The following is a 14310-nucleotide window of genomic DNA, read 5'->3' as shown; positions in this document are numbered from 1 at the left end:
GGAAAACATAGCATGATTTCACCTTGAGTAAGTGCAAGGAAACTATGAAAAAAAAATCCATGCTGGCATAATTATTTTTCACAACCCGCAGAGATAAACCTACAGTACTGGCTTTGCAAAAATACAAGGGAATATTTTTCTAACTGGCTTAAAGTGGTCCATAGGGAAAACTTGTTGCAAAAAGTGTTAGCAGCTGTTTCCGGTGCTTAGAAATATCACAATGGTTCCCAACTGAGATTGAATATTGGGAGAGGGTCACTAGCATTCACCTTTATCTGGGGATTTTAACACCAACATGCAATTTTTTATGTGTTTGTGATGAGGACAGCAAAGACTTTTTAAACCATATTTAAATTATTAGTGGGAGATGTATAATATGTGATATTTTTTTTCACTTTATAAACCCTTATTTTATTATTTTTACTTTTTAAACTTTTTCACTAGAGGTCCATTTGGGTTTTCTATAGATTTCCATAATTGTAACCATTATAATGTCATGGTCATATCACAGTGGTCTATATATTTATTTACTTTAGTTAGATCATACACATAAGCTATTTCTGCCTCTAAGTCACACTACTATTTGTTTCCAAAAAGAAAACCTACATCAGTCTTGGACACCAGATACCCACAGAGATTTCACATTCAGTGTAAAACAAACATGTTTCTATACTCTGTGACACTGTTAAATATTAATAGTGGCACTACAGGAATGCTGCAAAATAATTGGCAATGAATAAGAAAAAAACATTTTTCCAAAGAATGCACACCTTATCTTACAGGTTTTTCTTTGTCTGTGATCTTTTCAATTATGATCTGGCCACCCATAGTTTCCCTGTGAAGATGTTCTGCTCTTAAAGGTTGCTATAACTTAATTGGCTATAGCTGTTCTCCTCCATTCAGTAATTGCACGCTGAGGCAAATTGCCTTCCCTATATTGGGGAGTTGTTAGGTCTACTTATCTATACTAGATGGAGATGTGTAATAATGTAGCTTTAAGTGGGTTGTCACAGATCAGATTTAGCAAGATAAATTAACCCAGTTAAGATACTTTACCTGAAGTATATGTGGATACCAATAAACAATATAATGATAAAACGGTTTAACCTGTCTAACATGTGATAAACTCTGTCATCAGGAAAGAATGCCATCAGAAAAATAAGTACTAAAACATTGTTGCTTGTTGTTTAATTCCAGGTGAAACACATTCATTAGTAGGTTATTTTCCTTAATATGAATGATTGTCATGCGCTATATGATTAACACAGAAATTAAAGTACCCTTTTTTATAATGCCAATTTAATCACCCTGATGTCTGTATAAATATGTAAAAACAGATCAAATGACATTCTCTGCAGTCATGTCAATGAACCAAACATGAATGTATTGCTAAGTTATATGCATCACCAATGATCTTGTGATCTAGTGGACATCATGAAGTAATATACATATTACAAAAATTAAATAAAAAGAAGAAAATGTATTGAGTTTTTACCCTTGCTGAACTATAGCACCTATGACACCTTGATCGTGAGTTGCCTAAAATACTGGATTTTTAGGTCAACAACAGCAGCTTGCTGATCTATAGTTCAAGTTGGCCTCCTCAGGAACATGTAAAAAAAAAAAGCAATTTAAGTTGTATAGTCATACATTCCCACTATGGAAGTAGCATAACTTTACAAAACCGCTTGAGGAAGATCAGAGTAGGGTAATTGTGCCTTTAGTGGGAAGATCCAGAAGGTAGCTCCCCAGCTGTAAAACAACAGCTCCAAGCATTATGGGAAACTGCGGTTAGGAAGATACCTTACCTGGTATATTTTTCTAACTTAATTTATATCATCTTTATTTTCTTCACTACACTAACCAGCGTTCCTTTGGTAGTGCCTGTTAGCTAAACAAACCGTGATATAGGGCTACAACTGACAATAGTGGGTATTGTCCCAAACATTTTATGGCAAATTTCCAAATGCTATTCTATTGGTGCATGTGAATACATCATAATCATTCGCTCTAATAAGAAGGACAGTACATGTGACTTATATAATGCTGCCTGCTTCATATTCTTTACAGCATACTGGACAAAGAAGGCCCCATTACATTATAGTTGGTACACTGAACAGAGAAATGTGCCATAATGGATTTAAAAACTTCACTAAACACAGTTTATAATAGGCTGGCAAGTGCCTCCATTCATTAATCTACTTTCATATCTACAGAGAAGAAGTCAAGGGCTGTTTGGTGCCATGCTGAATTCTTTCCTGGTGCCACTTGGAGAGCAACAGATAGGTGGGCAAAAACTGTGTTGATTGTATTGTTTCACCCCTTGACAAAAAACAGAACCCACCCCCGACTTGTGCTTACACGTTTCTACCACTAGTTTATACCGTGGTTTCTATTGTTTCTATGATCTCCAGATCAGTCTTGGATGGAGATACTATAGGGCAATTATCTTGGCCCCAGCAACGATCCGGGCTGCAATCATCTTCTGAACTGAGTTCTGCCCCCTCCTCCGTGTCCTCGTCACATGATTCCAAATATGGTGCTCCCACTGCATTTATACCAGAGTCCTCCGAGTTGGATGGTGATGAGCAATGGTCTATTTTTGGCCCTGTCACGTCTTTGGCTGGGTAGACATCCTGAGGGGTTTCTCTCTCACGCCTGGCCCTGTGAAGTGGAGGTGGTGGTTGCTGGCGTTGCACATAGCACATCTTCCCATTGATACATTTCACCTGATAATTATCGAGGAAAAGATCAGAGATGGTGCAGTATCGAGGAGACTCCGGAAGGTAAGGAGGCTGGAAAGAGGAAGATACATTGAGAAAGTGCTCTGCCAGTGAGACAGATATCTGGATGGTGTTTGTCTCCTCTTGGGGCTCTGCTGGAATTTCTGTGCTTGGAAGCTGTTCTACCGGAGTCATGGGCTGATATACATACTTGCCTGCAATAAAAGAACACAGAAAAAGGGACACTATCAGCAATCATGCACCGATCATCTTTCAGATTATATCATATTTTTTTTTTTTTGTTTTCCTAAAATTTTCACATCACTCATTCTAAACTGTAAGGCTTTGGAGGCCATCATATCTGTGACTTGTATTGAGGCATTTCAAGAACCATAAGAATAAAAAATTTTATGTAAGTTTTCTAATATGTCGTAAATTTCTCCAGGTATAACAGACAAAATTCATAGAATACATTAGTTATTGGTGCTTTTCACATGAAACTAGCATCAATTCTCTGCTTACCCGATATCCACTATGTGGGCAATTTGATAAATTACTTCTATCTAAGGATGCCAATGATGTCACAGCTCCCTATATAATTTATGTATTTTATTTTTATCTCTGTTGAATTTTTAACCTTTTCAGAACCAATTTCTCTGTGATTTTTACCATATATTTGTTAAACAATGATTCCCCTTTTCCATATATGATACCCACACAAATCATACATTGTTTTGTTCAGGGCCTTCTTTTGTAATAACAAATACATAAAACATTAGAATCCTTAATCATAATATATAAAAACAAAAAAACAAAACTATAGTAGGAAATCTTGTTAGGTAACATACATTGCAGTAATACTGATTACAGTAATACCCCACATGCACATTTTTTTTCAAGAGGGTCACATCCATAATTAAGATATTACCCTATATTATACATTTATTGGTGATACTGGTGTAAGAGGTAGTACATTTTTTTAATATTATTCTTCACTTGTAGTGGTAGGGCATTGGGGCACTTTTTTTTTTTTTTTTATTATACAAATAACAATACATTAACAGTGACATAACAGGAATGGTACCTTGAAAATAAAAGCATTTCATTTCTCAGATACTTATATAGGTCATATATGACATAGAGTCTAAATCTGATAATACCTTAATATTGATCTTACATTTCCCACACCTTCATATAGTTCATTTTATCAAGGTAACTTATGAATCTATCTTTCTAATACTGATATGATGTCTACTGTTACTAACTAACTAGATGAAGTATAGACTAGGTTATTCTTAGGATATCTCCTAGTCCTAAATCATCCCCATGAATAGAAGGAACAAAACAGAAAAAAGAAAAAAAAAATGAGAAATACAGATCAAAGAATAATTAAATAATTATATTAATTAAATAATTGATATTAAAGAGGTTTACTCACATTCGTACTCTTCATTCTCACCATTCATTCCTTGGCATTTTCATACTTATATAGTTTAAACTCTTTTAGATTCCATGTATTTAAGAAGGTGCAGGATTAGGGTATTTTGTCAACCATGGTCTCCAAACTGTAAAATTTATATAATTTGTGTTGCGCTTGATAGTATCCGCACTCCATTAGACATTGATGATTGATTTGATTAATAACATGTTCTGTATTAATTGATCCATTTTGTAGCCAGTGTCTTGCTATTATTATTTTCATATCTAACACACATTGAGTAAACAATGCTCTCTGATTGTGAGAGAGGTTAATCAAATTCAGATGTAGCAGAGCCTTATCTGGAGTAGGTATTATATGACTATTTATTATTCCAGATATGATCTTAAATAACTCCGTCCAGGTTTTCTGAAGTTCATTCCAATGCCACCAGATATGCATATTTCTCGTTCACACCTCCAACACGTAGATACCGTGTTAAGATTAAATTTCGCTAATCTCTCTGGTGTCATATACCATCTTAAATTGACCTTATAATGGAGTTCTATCATATTTAGACAATGTGAAAATTTACTAACCTCTACTATACTTCTTATCCAATCTTTTTGTTCTATTTGGAATCTCATATCTTGTTTCCAAGCTTTTAAAGCAGTGTTTTCAGCTGGAGATTCTAATTCTTCTAACAGAAGATACCACATTCTCATACACTTTAGAATTACTTCACGAGAGAACATATCATTTATTGTTCGATTTATCATCGATTCTTCGCAATCATATAGATGGAACTTTAAATAGTGGCTTATTCTGCAGACATTAAAAGATTCCGATTTATTAAAATCTTCCGATAAACAAGAGAATGGGTTTAGTTTTTTTAGTGTATAAATATCTTCGATTCTCTTATTTCTAAAGTTGTTCCATTTTCTAAGACTTAATTGGTAAATGTTATTTTGAAGGGTTTCCAAAGGTGCTGATATAATTATTTTATTATGGCATCCTATTCGATGTTTAAAGGCGAGCCAGAACTCAATTGCACTTTTTAAAGTTATCGGGAGCGTATTTATAATTGATTTCATTCTATCTTGATGTTTCCATAGTATACATTCTAAATTATTCATTCCCGACAGTTCTTGTTCAATAAAAAACCAATCTTCTTTTGAACTATTTTTATATTGTAGCTTCAATATATGCATTAAAATGCTCGCCTGAACATATCTTCCGAGGCATGGAACAACCCTGATTTTTATCTGTTTTGTGTTTAGTTTATAGTTTGAGAATTTACTAAACGCTGAAATTTCCTCCATCAGTTTTCCTAGCGAATTTATAGGGTCATACATTGTTATTAGAACATCATCCGCATACAGACTGATCTTATTTTCAGTATCTCCAATTTCTTTTTTAAATTTTTGTTTTCCTTCTTACACTTTTTTGCACCGTCCCCAGTGCATTATGGGCCGAGTGACCGTTCTGCAACGACCAGATCCTGCCTTACAGTACCTCCTTGAAGTGGACGCTTCAGAGAACGGTGCTGGGGCTGTTCTATCTCAATGAAACCCGACAACGTCCATATACCTCCCCTGTGCGTTCTTCTCAAAGGGCTTCTCATCCGTCGAACGCAACTATGATGTAGGAAACAGAGAACTACTCGCGGTCAAAATGGCCTTTGAGGAATGGCGTCACCTACTCGAAGGTACCAAACTGCCTGTTGTGGTCTTGACGGACCACAAGAACCTACAATATATAGAATCTGCTCGACGCCTGAATCCTCGACAAGCCAGATGGGCCTTGTTCTTTACCCGCTTTAATTATATCATGACATATCAGCCCGGCAGTAAAAACATCAAAGCAGACGCTCTCTCCCGTCAATTCGATAGCCATCGTGACTTCACCCAAGAGGAACCCATCATTCCACAGGCACGCGTCATCTCTGCCTTATCATCTTCCATGATGCATCGGATCCGTATGCAACAGGCGCACATCACCGCTTCCCAACGTCCTCCATCGGGACGCCTCTACGTTCCCCAGCGGTTTCGTGGTGCTGTTCTCCACTGGGGTCATAACCCAACTCTGGCCGGCCATCCCGGAGCCCGCAAAACCGAGTACCACATCCGGAAAACCTTTTGGTGGCCGTCCTTAACACGTGACGTCAACGCCTTCATTGCCACCTGTCCCCAATGTGCTCGTCACAAGTCCGTGCACACCCGGCCTTCTGGTCTCTTATTACCTCTTCCCGTTCCAAAAACCCCATGGACTCATATAGCTATGGACTTCATTGTCGACCTTCCTGCCTCTAAAGGGTTCACTACCATCCTCGTTGTGGTTGACAGGTTCACCAAACAGGCCCACTTTATTGCCCTGCACAAGCTACCCACGGCATCCCAATTGGCAGACGTGTTCATCAGTGGTTACATGGCCTGCCGCTCCACGTAGTATCGGATAGGGGTCCCCAGTTTGTATCCAGATACTGGAGGACCCTTTGCTGCAAGTTAGGCATCCAGACACATCTGTCCTCAGCTTATCACCCGCAATCGAACGGCCAGACGGAGCGCACCAATCAGACCTTAAAACAATACCTGCGCTTATACGTCAATGAACGCCAAGACAACTGGTCGTCCCTGTTACCCTTGGCCGAGTTGTCCTACAACAACGCTGTCCACGAATCTTTACGTTGTTCGCCGTTTTATGCCGCTTTGGGATACCACCCAATTGTTCTACCACCGCCATCGGCCGCTCGCGGTGCTTGCATTCCTGCCGTCGAGGAGCGGGTTGCCAATATGCGTGCCCATTGGGAAACCCTCAGCGACCAGCTGGTCAAGGCCCAGACCCGCAGCAAGGCTGCTGCTGACAAGCATCGTACTACGCCTCCTCGCTACAAGGTCAGCGACTATGTCTGGCTGTCCGCACGGAACATCGCATTGCGTCAGCCCAGTAGGACACTCGGTCCCCGATTTCTCGGTCCCTTCCGCATCATCCGTCGCGTCAACGAGGTGGCCGTGTCCCTTGCTCTTCCTCCGTCTATGCGTATCCCCAACACGTTCCACGTATCTCTCCTTAAGCCCTGCGTGGTTAATCGCTATTCTGTGTCCCTACGTCCTCCTGCCCCTGTCCTTGTCCGCGGTCACGAGTGTTGGGGTAAATACAAAGTATGTATATTTGTAATTAATATGTGCTTGATTAAGTTTATGTGTGTATATATGTATGTATGATAGCTGCAAGCCACTTAGGGGGGAAGTAACAGGAAAGACAGCTGTAAGAAGATATCACACCTATACACTATGTAGAGAAGGAAGGAAATGCATCACCTGGAGATAGGCATGGGAAACATAGCAAGTCAATAACATCACACGGTGGGGTCTTGGGAACAGAGGACAGGGACCTCATTTACACATCAATAGAGAAATCCCTTAAAAAGACATTGTAGAAACACATAGAAGGAGACTGGATTGGTGAGTCTCACCTTTGGCACATCACCCACACAGCATACACACTTAGCAGCAGATATTAGATAGATGGGATGTTTGTGAGTGGTATGAATGATTGTCATCTGTATATCACTGTAACTTTGGTTTTGTCTTTGCTGTAACATTAATCTGGGTAGATTCTAATTAAAGCTCTCTCTCTGGTAAGAATCTTGGGTTGGCTGTTTTATTGTAATATCAGGTAGAAAACCTTAGTAGAACTAGACATATATATTATCTGGAAAAGGGGATACGGTTATATGTAGTTCTTGGAGGAGGTAACAAGGGTATTACATTTATCATTAATACACAACGCAGAACGGATTATTCTCCACGCATATCAATTGGTGGTATTGGTTTGAGAGAGGAGAAGTATAGACAACATATTGGTGCCGTGACCCTTGGCCAGAAGAACTTTACAGAGTCTGCCTGGAGTGTGGTGAGTATAACTGTTATTATATTATATTGCTGTGATTTGTTCGTTTAATATGACATGCAACATGGAGGATGCAAAAGTTACTTATTCTAAAAATGTTAAGAAATGGCTTCTGAATTATATTAAGAGACATGGTGGTCCTTATGAAATCCCACAGGACTGTAAACAGTCATGGGAGATGTTGCAGAAGTTTTTGGGAGAGACATTATTTGAAAAAAAGGTGTCGGAGAGTAAAAGAAAAGGTTGCATTGTGCAAGGACTACTCTCTTGTTGTTTAAGATTAGAAGAAATTGTGAAAGCAAAGGAGGATAAGTTGGCAGAGCTGAATGTTTCAATTAAAGTAAAATCTGAGAAGCATGATGAGATGTATAACGCGTTAAATAATAAGATTGTTGATCTTAGAGTGAAAACTGCTTTGGATTTTGCTGCTCGTTGGATAGCGGAGCAGCACAAGTCAATGAAAGAGCAAAAAGAACTTTTGGAAGCAAAAGTTCTAGGTTTAAACATTGAAGTTGAGAAGTGTAAGCTTTTTGCACAGAATGCTGCAGCTTTATGTGTAAGCAACCAGCAGACTTTGCAAGAAATTGAGGAATTGCGTAGTGCAAATGAGTGCCTTACTCAGAGGCTGAGGGATGCAGAGGGGGAGATTAGGACCCTGGCAGCCTGCAGTAAGAGGGAGGCTGATCCTGTGCATTGCACAGCTAACGGTAACAAGTTAAATGTACAGCTACAGAAAAGAAATGATGTTGTGGCTGCAGTTGAAATAGATGGGCAAGGTTTAGATGAGAAGCAAAGTAATGCTAATCATAAAATAATCCGAAATCACAGCAAAATCATTGCAAAGCCTGTGTCTGTATTAAGCCCCTCGCTTCAGAGACAGTTGTATCAGAGCAGGCTACAACATAAATTTCAAGGACCCACAGGTAAAAGGGAAGCCTTTAAATGTTTTGCTTGTGGTAAAGTAGGACATTTTGCCAGAAATTGCCACTCTCACTCTGCTAAAGAACACGATGTTCAGGAAAGACCCATGGTTGATAGTTGGAGGCAGGTAGATAAGAGTTGTTTTAATTACACTAGGTGGGGATCTCAGGGAAGAGGTAATGATGTTAGGAAAAACTATATCAAGCCTTGGATTCCCTACCATGTTATTAAGGCACAGAAAGAAAGAGTTGAAAAACAGAATAAAACTAGTGTGGTCTTCTAGATTTGTTTTCATTTGTTGTTGTAACATATGATGCTAATCTATTTGTTTTAAAGTATTTGTTTTTCAGAAAAAGAAGAGATGATACTAAATGAAAAAAAAAAAAAAAAAGGAAGAAAGTAAACAAACCCGTGGATCGGGACATTAACATGTTATTTCTTGCAGGAAATTAACATTTTATAAGAGGGAGGAAAGACGTTCAGAAGAAAAAGGAGAAATCAGAGTAACTTTAAGAGTAAAGGGGCAATCGCCAGAAGTTACATTTAAGGATAAGCATACCATGGTTGGGGCTATAGGGGGATGGATAGTGGTACAGTGTAATATTTCAATGCCTAAGTCTAACCTTCCCTCTGAATTTGCAGTTTGGAGCTATCCAGGACGGAGTGATATGCATAAGAGTACCAGTACATTTTGGACCAATACCACAAAGGAAGTGAGAATAAAGATGCTGCTGGAAAGAAATTTTACATTAACCCAGGATGGTTCTGTGACATGCAACCCAAATCACAGTGGACTGCATACTATAGTAGACTCAGAAATTAAAGTACAACTTACTAACTCACAGGACTGCCCAACAACCACCCCCTGGCCAGAGCATGGATTATTCATACAACCAACACAAACGGTCGCTTATACAGATGTGTCTTATGTAACATTACCTTTATTGTTAAATTTTTCTTCATTTAATATACCAGAGAGCTGCCCAGAAATGTTGAAAGAATGGTTTAAAAAGGTGTTTCAAGCACATATTAATCTATTCTGGGATGCTACACAAGGGCTTCGTTTTAGAGAGAGAGAAAAAAGGGATCTGGATACTGATATAATATCAGGATTCAGTTTGGGGACCTCAATTTGGAATAGAGGAGACATAGAGGATCTAAACTCACGAGAACAAAAATTTGTCTGTAATATTTGTATTCCTGCAATTTGTATTAATTTGCTCCTTATTCATCCTATATTGTTTCTGGAGGAAAGAACTGAAAAAAACACACACCAAGCAGGAACGATTAGAGCTAGCATCGATTGTAGGGATATAAAATACCAGTATATTGGTTCTTGTAATACTGTTTGGGTTTGAGTTGGTATATGTCTTTATGAATAAGTTCCTATATGGATCTTATTCAAGTGGGGGAGTGTTGGGGTAAATACAAAGTATGTATATTTGTAATTAATATGTGCTTGATTAAGTTTATGTGTGTATATATGTATGTATGATAGCTGCAAGCCACTTAGGGGGGAAGTAACAGGAAAGACAGCTGTAAGAAGATATCACACCTATACACTATGTAGAGAAGGAAGGAAATGCATCACCTGGAGATAGGCATGGGAAACATAGCAAGTCAATAACATCACACGGTGGGGTCTTGGGAACAGAGGACAGGGACCTCATTTACACATCAATAGAGAAATCCCTTAAAAAGACATTGTAGAAACACATAGAAGGAGACTGGATTGGTGAGTCTCACCTTTGGCACATCACCCACACAGCATACACACTTAGCAGCAGATATTAGATAGATGGGATGTTTGTGAGTGGTATGAATGATTGTCATCTGTATATCACTGTAACTTTGGTTTTGTCTTTGCTGTAACATTAATCTGGGTAGATTCTAATTAAAGCTCTCTCTCTGGTAAGAATCTTGGGTTGGCTGTTTTATTGTAATATCAGGTAGAAAACCTTAGTAGAACTAGACATATATATTATCTGGAAAAGGGGATACGGTTATATGTAGTTCTTGGAGGAGGTAACAAGGGTATTACATTTATCATTAATACACAACGCAGAACGGATTATTCTCCACGCATATCAATTGGTGGTATTGGTTTGAGAGAGGAGAAGTATAGACAACAACGAGGAACACGTCCTCCGCTGCGTGCTCGACTCCCGTTGGCACCGCAGATCCCTCCAATATCTGCTCGACTGGCGTGGGTACGGTCCTGAGGAACGGTCCTGGGTTCCTGCCCGCGCTGTGCACGCGCCTCTCTGTGTCTCCCGGTTCCATGCCCGATTCCCGCACCGTCCTGGGCCTTCGCGCCCGGAGCGCGCCCCTGGGAGGGGGGGTTGTGTTACACCTACCTGTCCGGCCAGGGTCCCACGGCGTTCCTCGCGCACGTCCCCCTCGTGTACTGACGTGCGCTCTACACGCACACGAGGGGGCGTGCGTATAGAGCAGGCACGCCTCCCGGTCACTGACGGCTCTGTTCGGGCTGCCGCAGCATATCAGCGGCGATCGGAGAGACGATCCGCCGCTACATGCTCGCGGCACCAGACCAGTACCTCTTCTGCCTGTGTGGCGCTGCCGCGACGCTCGCAGCAGCAACACAGGCAGAGAGGACCTCGTAGTTTACCGCTGCGGGCATGCCGGCGGCGATCAAGTGTTTGATCGCCGCTGCATGTCCACGGAGGTTGTTTTACCTCCCCTGCCTGTGTGGCTCCTCCGCGTCTTTCACGGAGGTAACACAGGCAGGAAGTTATGTTTGTTGTTGCCTGCTCTCCCGCCATTGGCTCTATTTAAACCTTCCTTGTTTCCTAGCCCGTTCAACGAGTCCATGTTAATGTTCTCTGGGTGCTCTTATGTATTGATTGATCTCCACGTGTACCAGACCTCGGCTTTGTTATTTGACCTTGATCCTGCGCTGCCCGTCCCGACCTCGGCTTTATTATTTGACCTTGATCCTGTGCTGCCTGCCCCGACCCCGGCTATTGTATTGACCACGCTCCTGTGCTGCCTGTCTCGATCCCGGCTTGTCTATCGGATATTCTCGCCTATTCTGCATCGTGGGTCCATCACCTGTGGTGCCTGATCCGGCGTAACAATAATCAGAACACGCAAGCTTGCTTTCAGTGGTTTCTAGAGGAACATATTTATAAAACATGTAGGTTTTAGTGGTCACCCCTACTGAGGTCCTCTAGTCCTCCCACCACCTGTATCCTTGCCCTTGTTCTTTCACATCTCCTTTTATCTCTTTGTGGTGTCCTTACCCCAACCCTAACCAATATCTTTAATCTTTCACTTTCCTCCGGATTATTTCAATCCTCATTTAAACATGCTATCATCTTCCTTGATCCCATGTCCCTATTTAACTACCATCCATTTTCCCTTCTCCCCTTGGCCTCCAGACTGCTGGAACAATTAACCAACTAACCCACTTTCTTTCCACAAACTCTTTGCTTGACCGACTACAATATGGTTTCCATACACAGCATTCCACTCTGCTTATACTCTTTGACCTCTCTGTAGCTTTTGACACAGTTGGCCTCCCCCTCCTTCAACACACCCTTCATGCTCATGGCATCCATGACATAGCTATTTCCTGGTTCAAATCCTACCTCTTTGACCGCACCTTTAGCGTCTCATTAGGTGGAACTTGTTCCTCTCCCATACCACCATCTGTTCATCAGGGCTCTGTTCTTGAGCATCTACTCTTCTCCATCTACACATCTTCCCTCGGAAAAGTGGTATCTTCCCTTAGCTTCCAATACCACCTAAACGCTGATGATACCCTAATCTACATTTCCTTTTTCTGACCTTTCAGCCTCTCTTCTAACTCGGTTTACCATCTGTCTTTTTGGAATTGAATCATCAATGGTGTCCCATAACCTGACTCTCAACATCTCCAAGACAGGATTTATGACTGAATTATTCTGCCATCCCCTCTGTCCACTCCTGACATCGTTTTTACTGTTGACAACTCCACTATCCATCTAACAGACCAAGTTCACTGCCTTGGTGTCACACGTGATGCTGCTCTCTCCTTCATCTCCCATATCCAGTCAACCCTGACACCTGAAAAACATCTCCTGAATCCACTCACTCCTCACTCAACAAAAATCTTAATCTTGTAATCTTTTGTGATATCCCTTTTGGATTTATTCAAATCTCTACTAATTGGTCTCCCCCTCCCCCGTCTTTCAACACTCCATCCACAATAGTGCAGCTAGACTGCTCCACAGTGTGAATCTCTCCATTGGGCCCATATACCCTCCAGAATCAAGCTTCTGACTCTGACCTATAGAGCCCCTAACAACTCTGCACCCCAACAACTCTATCTTTTTATTTCAATAAATCCCTAACCACCCTCTGCATTCTCGCCTGACTTGTGTCTCTTCTACTAACAAGATTTCACACGTGCTGTAACCGTTCTCTGGAATTCTCTACCCTATTCCGGCAGATTTTCTCCCTCGAATTTCAGAAGCTCTCTGAAAACCCACTTTTTAAAAGCATACAACCTTTCCTCCTAACACTCAAGTATATATTAATGTGTGTGTGATTTTACATTATTATACTGCTTCCTATTGTAACAGTGCTACAGAATCTACTAGTACTCTATAAATAACTATAATGCAAATGTATGTAAATATAGATTAAAGCTATGATTATTCTTTATTGTTAACATATTTAAAGATAGGACTGACATTGTGCAGCAGTATTTATCTGGGTTACCATTTACACCAACGTTGTTTAGACACATCAAAATACTAAATCAGATTAATTTAGCTCTTTGCTATGAAGTCATTATCAATTAATTTCCTGTTTTGCATTTCTCTCTTACATTCCAGCTCTTCCAACTCTCACAAAAGCTGTCTGAAAAGCACTGTACTCGGGAGATGTTGCTGAACACATATTGGAGTCTTGTTTGAAAGTGACATACACCAGGAGCTGTAAATTCATACAAGAAACACAATTTTTGTGATTAAAAAACACAAAATAAATTACTACCACAAAGGGTGGTAGTAGAATTAGTGCATTGAAAGGGTTAAAATATCAGCATTTGAAATACCCTGGGGTGTCTAGTCTTCAAAAATATATGGTTTGATGGGGTAAATTACATTGGCCGGCTTCACAGATACCTGAAATAGCACATGCGGCAGAATGACCAGATTTAAAAAAAAAAAACGGTTTTGAAATAGCAAAACGTTATCACGCCTCTTACGCCATGTCACACTACGGAGGAGGAGGAGTTAGCAAGCTGAACGAGGAAGTGTTGTTCATACACTACATCAGGGTGAAAGACTTCACTCCTAGGACGCTGACTGTGGATACTGGACTCCATAT

The 14310-nt window shown here is 40.3% G+C and overlaps 1 protein-coding gene across 1 annotated transcript in view; it reads right to left on the bottom strand.

Annotated features, from left to right (window-relative positions):
• Positions 1 to 2378: 2378 nt before the first annotated feature.
• Positions 2379 to 14310, bottom strand: part of LOC149287536 (UPF0524 protein C3orf70 homolog) — a 56327-nt gene continuing 44395 nt past the window's right edge. Inside the window, exon 2 of the mRNA XM_089492797.1 lies at positions 2379 to 2938. Within this exon, the coding sequence (XP_089348923.1) occupies positions 2379 to 2938 (560 nt within the window). The remainder of the gene's footprint in view (positions 2939 to 14310) is intronic.

Source organism: Sceloporus occidentalis, unplaced genomic scaffold, assembly GCF_023333645.1.
Source record: "Sceloporus occidentalis isolate IW3139 unplaced genomic scaffold, rSceOcc1.0.p SCAF_59, whole genome shotgun sequence".
NCBI lineage: Eukaryota > Metazoa > Chordata > Lepidosauria > Squamata > Phrynosomatidae > Sceloporus > Sceloporus occidentalis.
Note: the sequence above shows the minus strand (reverse complement) of the source record. Positions and strands in the feature narration are given on the sequence as shown.